This window comes from Cynocephalus volans, chromosome 2, assembly GCF_027409185.1.
Source record: "Cynocephalus volans isolate mCynVol1 chromosome 2, mCynVol1.pri, whole genome shotgun sequence".
NCBI classification, from domain to species: Eukaryota; Metazoa; Chordata; class Mammalia; order Dermoptera; family Cynocephalidae; genus Cynocephalus; species Cynocephalus volans.
Genome location: NC_084461.1, coordinates 65202052 through 65211142, shown reverse-complemented (window position 1 = coordinate 65211142; position 9091 = coordinate 65202052). Strand labels below are relative to the sequence as shown.

General features: G+C 37.5%; 1 protein-coding gene across 2 annotated transcripts in view; it reads left to right on the top strand.

Annotated features, from left to right (window-relative positions):
• The first annotated feature begins 8205 nt into the window (after nt 1-8205).
• The window catches only part of WDR41 (WD repeat domain 41), a 41735-nt gene continuing 40849 nt past the window's right edge, over nt 8206-9091 (top strand). For both annotated transcript variants that reach the window (XM_063087925.1, XM_063087923.1), the window contains exon 1: nt 8206-8507. In XM_063087925.1, the coding sequence (XP_062943995.1) occupies nt 8319-8507 (189 nt within the window). In that variant the 5' untranslated portion in view covers nt 8206-8318. The remainder of the gene's footprint in view (nt 8508-9091) is intronic.

Below are 9091 nucleotides of genomic sequence, written 5' to 3'. Positions count from 1 at the left end.
ACTAAAGGAAACCGTGCTTACAGAAGTAAAAGACGCCACGATGACAATGTCTTATCAATTAGAGAATATAAATAAAAAGATAGGTATTATAAAGAAAAACCAAATGGAAACTTCGGAGTCAAATGGTAAAATAAACAAAATGAAAAATTTACCAGAGAGGCTGAACAGTAGATTTAAACTGGCAGAAAAGAGAATCAGTATATTTGAGGATAGATTGATAGAGATTATGCAAGCCAAAGAACAAAGAGAAAAAAGAACGAGGAAAAGTGAATGAGTCTCAGCGAAATGTGAGACATCATTAAGTACACCAACATACATGTAGATAGAGTAGAAGAGAGAAAGGAGCACACAAAATATTTGAAGAAATAATGGCTGAAAACTTCCAAAATTTGATGAAAAACATTAATCTACACATCCAAGAAGCTTAATAAACTCTAGGTAGGATAAACATAAAGAGATCCACACCTAGTCACATCATAAAAAGGAAATGGAATCTTAGTACTCTATTCGATTCCCTGGTACTCTATTTGACTCAATAGCGAAAAACATTTTCCACCTAATGTTATAGCCTTAAGACTGTAAGAATTAAATATTGACTAACAAAAAATTTGTTAAAAGAGGTGAAAAGGAACATTGGTGACATAGGTAGGGTGATGAGGTGAGGAAGGTTCAACGTGAAGACTTAGTGGGGAAGGTTTTTAGTGTTAGTCCTCATCTAACATAAGATATCAAAGATCTCAAAATGATGATTCAAGGGAGAACAAGTATAAAAGATAGAAGTATGTGCATATTTTCAGAAATATTGAGGCAAATTGTAAAAGAAGCACCTACAACCTTGAAAGTGGTTGCCTCTGGGAGAGCACTGGGGCTGTGAATGGGTGGGGCAGTATATTTCTGGTTTTCATTATAAGCCCTAGTACAATTTGACTTTAAATATATGTGTATGATTTTATGTCCATAAAATGCAAATTAACTTTTTTACTTTACTACACTTTTATGATGATGATTATATTTATTTTTAATTGTGGTAAAATACATACAACATAATATTTACCATCTTAACAATTTTATGTATACAGTTCAGTGGTTTTAAATACACTCACATCATCATGTCACCAATTTCCTGAACTCTGATGATTATTTTCAAACCAGACCTTCTTAGAACTTACTCCTTCAGTTTACTCAGTACTAATTTGTGTGTGATCATTTGTTACTCTTCAGTTTTTCTTCTTAAAATTCAAGAATCTACTCAACGTTTTTAGAGTCTACTATAGGTTTCTTGGCAGCAGGGATTATAATGTTCAAATTTTGAAGTTTTGAATATCCATCTCAGTTCCTAACGTAATATCTCATAGGGTATCCTAGTTCCTTTCATATATTTTAGAAGCAGCTGTCTATTTACAAGAAATCCTGCTGGGATTTTTAGTAGTATTTGCCATCTGGGCCCAAAGATTTCTTTTTCGGAACATTTCAAACTATGAATTCAATTTTGTGAATGATTAGGGGACTACTTAGGTTATCTTTCATGAGTTTGGGTACTTTGTGATATTTGAGAAACTGTTCCATTTCATCAAAGTTGTTAAATTTGTGTGTAGAGTTGTTTATATCCTTTATATCCTTTATTATCCTTTTAATATGTGCAGGGTCTAACATGATATCTCCTTTTATTCCTCATGTGGCTAATTTGTGTCTGTTATCTCTTTCTTTTCAGTCTTGCTAGAGGTTTATCAATTTTATTGATCTTTTAAAAAACCCAGCTTTTGGTTTCATTGATTTTCTCCATTCAAGTTCACTGGCTCTTTCCTCTGTCATTTCCATTTTGCTATTCAGTCCATCCAGTGAGTTTTAAATTTTGGTTAAGGTATTTTCAATTTAAAAATTGCCATTTGGTTCTTCTATTTTATATGTTTTTTTATTTTTTGCTGATATGTTCTATTTTATTTGTTTCAAGAGTGTTCACAATTGCCATTCAAGCATTATTATAATAGCTGTTTTAAAGTCTGTCAGATAATTCCAATACCTGTATAATTTTGTAATGCCAATGTTGATAGTGTTTTTCCATGTGAGCTGAGATTTTTGTGTTTCTTCATATGCCAAATAATTTTGGCTTGTATTCCTAGATGCTTGGAATATGACAGTATGAAACTCTGTTTTATTTAAGTCCTATGGAGAATGTTGGTGTTTTAGTTTAGCAAGCAATTAACCTGTGTAAGTTTAGACACAAGTTCTAACCTGATTCTTGTGAGCTGTGGTTGCAATGTCAGTTCAATTGTAAAGTCTTTGCAGTGCTATCTTGATCTGTCCCACCTTGGACGTGGGCAGAATTCTGTCTGTTAGCTCCATTTTCAAAGTCAGAGGACAGTACAGTCAAAATGAAGAAGGTAGATTGGCATGTACTAACACATAAAGAATGCAAATACACTTTGAAGGGAAAAAGCAGGTATAATAAATATTAGTATGGTTCCTTTTAAAATAACAACAACAACAAAAAACTATGCTTACACTGAAAATAGTCTGGAGGATGGAGATTAAACTGATACACTGCTTCCTTTTGGAGGAAGGATCTACTGGTCAAAGAGTCTTGATTTTATCAATGATGCTTAGATGATTTTTTTTACATTGACTATATTATTTTGTTTATATATAATAAATATATTTTCTTTTTAAGATAATTATCATATACAGTTGTAAGAAATAATGCAGAGAGAGCACATATACCTTTCACCTAGTTTCTCCTAATGGTAACATCTTGCGTACCTATAAAACAATATTACAACCAGGATATTGACACTGATACACTTCTTATTCAGATTTACTAGATTAAATGCACTCATTTGTGTGTTTACTTAACCCTACGCAGTTTTATCACATGTAAATTCATGTGGCCATCACCATAATCAAGATACAGAACAGTTCCATCATGGCACCCTTTTATAGCCACAGCCATATTCCTCCTGTCCCCACCCCAAATCCCTAGCAACCACTAATCCACTTAAATTTCAAAAGGTTACACAATACATGATTCCATTTACATCACATTCTCAAGATAAAAAAATTATAGATATAGAGAATATGTTTTTAAAAGTCACAGTCAACCCTCTCCCACAAAAAAGAACATGTTTATGTTCCTTTATTAATTTGCTGATTAAATACTTTGTTCTCTCCCAACCTCAAATAGTGACAAATGAATTTTATTTTTTTCAAGTATTAGTATGAACTGATGAAATTTAATGTACTTAAGGTTCTTCGACCAATTGCAGTCATTGGACTTTGGATGCTCAAAATCTTAGGCCAGTAGAGAGTCCCTTAGAGTTGGCTGCTATGTTCTGGGCCTGGATCATCTTCTGTTCTCAGAAAATAGCTGGTAACTGGGATGCTCTGTCTTTGTGTGTCTTCTGGATCTGCTCTCAATTTCTACCCAGAAATCTCAGTCTTGAATCAAATGTGCCCCCAGAAATGTGGATACCCAAATCCTGTAACTTCCTCCTCCTTCATGTGATTCTTTTGCTCCTGAGGAGTCAGAACCTCTTCAAAAGTCATTGTACACTTTGTAAGACATGTATATCAGTTTGAAATCCAGTGTACTGGGCAAATCGTAAGTGTCATGTTTACCAGCTTATTATAAAGGATATTACAAACGATACAGAGGAAGAAATGCATAGGACGAGGTTTAAGGGAAGGGGCATGGAGCTTCCATGCCACCTCCAGGAAACTCCATGTGTTCAGCTATCTGGAAGCTCCAGATCTTCTTTTTTGATGTAGGCATTTATAGATATAAATTTCCCTTTGAGCACTGCTTTTACTGCATCCCATAAATTTTGGCATGTTGTGTTTTCATTTGTCTCTAGGTATTTAATAATTTCTCGTGTTTTCTTCTTTGACCCATTGGTGGTTTGTTTTGTTTAATTTAAGCATATTTCTGAATTTTCAGTTTTACTTCTGTCATTGATTTCTAACTTCATTCTGTTGTGGTCAGAGAAGATACTTTGTATGATATCTCTTTTAAAATCTATTAAGACCTGTTTTGTGGCTTAACATATGATCTGTCTAAGAGAATGTCCTATGCCTGCTTGAGAAGCATGGGTATTCTATTGTTGTTGGGTAGAACATTTTGTATATGTCTGTTAGATCTAGTTGGTTTATTGTGTTGTTAAAGTCCTTTATTTTCTTACTTCTGTCTATTGAGCATGGGCTATTGAAGTCTGCAACTATTATTGTAGAACTATTTCTCCCTTCAATTCTGTCAATTTTTGCTTCATAAATTTTGATCTGTTATTAGGTGTGTACATATTTGTAATTGTTATATCTCCTTGCTATACTGAACCTTTTATTAATATATAATATAATGTCCTTCTTTGTCTTGTAAACTTTTTGATTTAGTCTTTTTTCTGATACTAGTATAGCTACTTTAGCTCTCTTTTGGTTACTATTTGCATGGAATATCTTTTTCCATCCTTTCACTTTTGATCTATTTGTGTCTTTGGATCTAAAGTGAATATCCTGTAGGCAGCATATAATTGGATCATGGGGTTTTTTGGGGTTTTTTTGCTTTGGTTTTTGTTTGCTGGCTGGCTGATATGGGGATCCAAACCGTGGCCTTGATGTTATAAGGCTGCACTCTAACCAACTGATCTAGGATAATGGTTTTTCCATTTTTTGTTTTAATAGTCTGTCTTTTGTATGGAAAGTCAAATCCATTTACATTTAAGATAATTACTGATAAGGAGGAACTTACTTCTGCCATTTTGCTATTTGTTTTCTACATGACTTATAGGTTTTTTGTCTCTCATTTTCTTCATTACTGCCTTCTTTTGTGTTGTGTTTATTTTTGTAGAGAATGTTTTGATTCCCTACTAATTTCCTTTTTAGTACATTCTACAGATATTTTTTGTGGTTGCCATGAGGATTACATTTAACATCCCAAAGTTATAACAATATAATTTGAATTTATACCAACTTAACTTCAATAACATACAAAAACTCTGCTCCTGTGCACCTCCTTTCCACCCTTTCTATCGATGTCACAAATTACATCTTTATACATTGTGTGCCCAATAATATAAATTAATAATTTTTAAAAAAATTGTTTGTCTTTTAAATCTTGTAAAAATAAAAAGTGGTATAAACCAAAATTATAATAATACTATCTTCTGTAATTGCACATGTATTTACCTTTACCAGAGATCTTTATTTCTTCATGAGGTTTTAAGTTACTGTCAAGCATCCTTTCATCTCAACTTAAGGACTCCCTTTAGCATTTCTAAATGCTGAAGGACTTCCTTTAGTATTTCTACCACAAGGCAAGTCTAGTGATAATAAACTCCTTCAATTTTTGCTTATCCGAGAATATCTTAATTCTCCTTTATTTTTAAAGGGCAGTGTTGCTGGACACAGAACTGTTGGTTGACAGTATTTTTTTTTAGTTTCCTTTAAGCACTTTAAATATACCAACCCACTGCCTTCTGGCCTACAAGGTTTCTGATGAGAATGCAGTTGATAATCTTATTGAGGATCCCTTGTAAGTGATGAATTGCTTCTCTCTTGCTGCTTTCAAGATTCTCCCTTTTTCTTTGTCTTCCAACAGTTTGATTATGATGTATTTCAGTATGGTGTCTTTAAGTTTATTCTACTTGGTCTTCATTGAACTTCTGGATTTGTAGAATTAATATCTTTCATTAAATTTGCTAATTTTCAGTCATTATTTCTTCAGATATTATTTCTGCCCCTTTATCTTCTTTTTCTGAGATTCCCACCATATGTTAATTTACTTGATGGTGTTCCACAGGTCCCTTAGTCTCTGTTAATTTTTCTTCATTTTTTTTCTTCTATTTCCTGAAACTTTATCATTTCAATGGTCCTATCTTCCATTGTGTTATCTTCACTGTTTCTTTTTACTGTCTACTTAGATCTGCTCTTGAACTCTTCTGGTGAATTTTTCATTTCAGTCACTGTATTTTTCAGCTCCAGAATTTCCTTTGGTTCCTTTTTATAATTTGTCTTTTTATTGATACTCTCATTGTGTTCATGCATTGTTTTTCTATCTTGCCCATGTTTTCCTTTAGCTCTGAGCATTTTAAAGACAGTTGTTTTAAAGCCTTTGTCTAGACAGTCTAATGTTGGGCTTCTTCAGGGACAGTTTCTGTTGATTAAATTTGTTCCTTTTAATGGGCCATACCTTCTTTTTTCCTTATACAGCTTGTGACTTTTTAGTTGGAAATTGGACATTTGAATCTTATAGTGTGATAACTCTATTTTATTTATTTATTTTTGAATTGTTTAAGGTTGTCTTTGTGCCAGGGATTAGCCTTAGGAGGAATGTTAAGGTCTTCTTGGGTCTCTTCTGAGCCTGCGACTTTCCTTGGGTATGTGGTGACTTTCTGAATTTTCCCATATACATGGTTGCTTTTGAATGTCCTAATACTTAAATGTCTGGTTCCTGACAAGGAGAAAGGGCAGAAAAAACACTAAACATGTGCTGTTGTTTTAAATCCCCAGGAAGATGCTTTAGCCAGTGGGGTTAAAATAACGATGGCCAGCCTTGGTGCTAGCTAAGATTTCTCCTGGAATCTGCAAGCTTTTAAATGGACTTCAGCGCTCCAAAATTGTTACTTCGGACAGTTTCTGCCAGTATAATTGTTCCCTAGGTGGAATTCATCTCTGGCACTTCCTAATCCTCCAACTTCCCTTACATCACTCTAGTATATTCTTTTATAAAGTTCTTTTTTTAGCTCTCCTGAGAGGAACCAAGAAGGGAAGTGTTCACCCCTGAATCAGATCTTTAAAGGACCAGCAGAGTGTTCCTTAGATCAGAGTAACATGACACTGGGCAGACTCCCAAAGAACGTGGAAAATCAGAAGCATAAAATTTAGGATCTCTGCACAACAATGTTGCCTCATTGAAGATATTCATTCCAAAACTGAAATCCTGGTGTTCCTGGGATTTGTTTCACTACAGATAAGTTGCCTTTTTGCAGGGGCTAGTCTCTATTTTGGTCTGTTTTCAACTGCATGTAGACTGAAATTTCAGGCTAGCACATAAAAGGCAACCTGCTCCTACTCCTTGAAAATGTTTCCTTGCCAAGTGCACTGGACATAAATACAAAGATGAATTGCAGAAGATCCCAGTTCTTTGGGGACTGGTGGTTAGGTTGGGCAGCTGCCCACACTAATATAACTTAAAGTAGGATGTATGGCCCCCTCTTACTGGTGCCTAGGACATTTTTCCTTGTCTCTAGAGAGCAGAGATTTTATATTCCTTTTTGCATCTGTAGTGCATCTATGGCCAATACATGTTTGTTGAATTAATGTATTGACTGGGACATTTGCTGTAGGTTCTCTGCAAGAATTTACTGCTTAGGAACCTCATTTGACCTTAATAAATACATATACAAATATATGGATGAACTGTTACGAACATATTAGTATGAATAAGTAGTCCCTAGACCAATGATTCTCAAACTTTGCTACTTAAAATCATCTGAGGAATGTCGCCAAACCCTGATTCCTACATTCCAACCACATACATTGTTTTAATAAGTCTGGGGTAGAAGCAAGAAATCTACATTTTTCAAAAGCTACTTAGGTAATTCTGATATGCGGTTAGGGTAGAGAACCACAGCCCTTTGACTACCTAAGAAAATTTAGTAATCAAAATAAAGTATAGAAAGTGCCTTCAGGGAGATTTTATATTAGACTGTACAGCATATAGTCAAAAACACTAGTTTTGGAGCTTGGAGACTGGTTCCAATCCCAATGCAGCCACTTCGCAGCTGTTATCCTTAGGCAAATGACCTAATCGTTCAGAGCTTCAGTTTCTTGATCTACAAAACAAGGGCTGTAGGGTTACTATGAGGATTTACGTAAAGCCTTAGTACAGTACCTGTACTATAGCACACAGTAAATATTGGTCTGATTTATGCTGGTGTGCACACGTGTCACTGGATTCGTTCGGATGCACATTTCTACTGTTGCACCTTCACCAGCCAGCTCTTGGGAAAACAGGGGAGGTCTCCTGGTCGCCAGCCGAGGGAAGGATACTAACGCCATCTAACCGCGAGCGCACCGTTCCAGGTGCGCGCTGGCTCGTCGAGTTCCGGTAGCTGCGCCGCGTGTGTCCACCAGGGGCCGCTCGAGTGACCCAAGCTCCGGGCGCTACCGGGCGGCGCCCCCGCGCGTGCTCAGTCGGAGCTGTGCGCGCCTAGGAATCGCCGCCGCTGTGTTTCCCTGGACGGCTGCCCAAACTAAGCCTCAGTGGGTGATACGAGAGCGCTTAGGGGACAAAAATCTTCCCTCTTCTTTAGTCTGTGCTCTGCACTCCTATGCCCCGTGGTCAAACCTCGGGCGGCAAGTACAAGCGTCTCCATCGCGGTATTGCCCAAGCGTCAGGAGGAGGCCGAGCCCGAGTGGAGCTCGGCCTGACTGGGGCCTGGACCCGCCCAGACGCCGCTGCTGCCCGGATGTTGCGATGGCTGATCGGGGGAGGCCGAGAACCTCCGGGACTGGCCGAGGTAAACCCGGGCGGACATTCCCTGCAGCCGCAGAGGCCGAGCTTGCCCGGGCGGCGCCTTCGGCCTGAGCCGGCTCACGGGGTCCCGGCGGCGGGGCCCAGGCAGAGGCGGGGCCTGCAGCGAGCACGCGCTGCGCTGTCTCGCGGCCGCCAGAGGCGACGATGCGAGAGGGCCGCTTTCTGGAGCTTCTCCAGACGCCTCGGTCCCGCCTGCGGGCGCTGTGAGTTACATCGCCCTGTGTCAGCAGGTGGGGAAATGCAAGCAGAGCTCAGCTAGTCATCGGTCCACTCAGGTCTTCTGGCTACTTAAACCAGCCTCATTTCAATTTAAAAAGGTATCCGACGTAGCTAGAAACGAACAAGTGGTAACTGCCACTTTCCACTTCTGGTTTATTTGAATTGGTACCCCTTCCCAACATCAGCTGACACTTGCTCAGGGAATAGAGAATTAAATTGATTATTTATCCAAGAACCAAAAAAAGGGACATACTGATGTTTAAAAAATAATTTGCTTCAAATTCAAGAAAATGATTTTCTAATTAACTGCTGTTTTTGGCTGCATAGTCACACTTTCTTTGTGGGTCT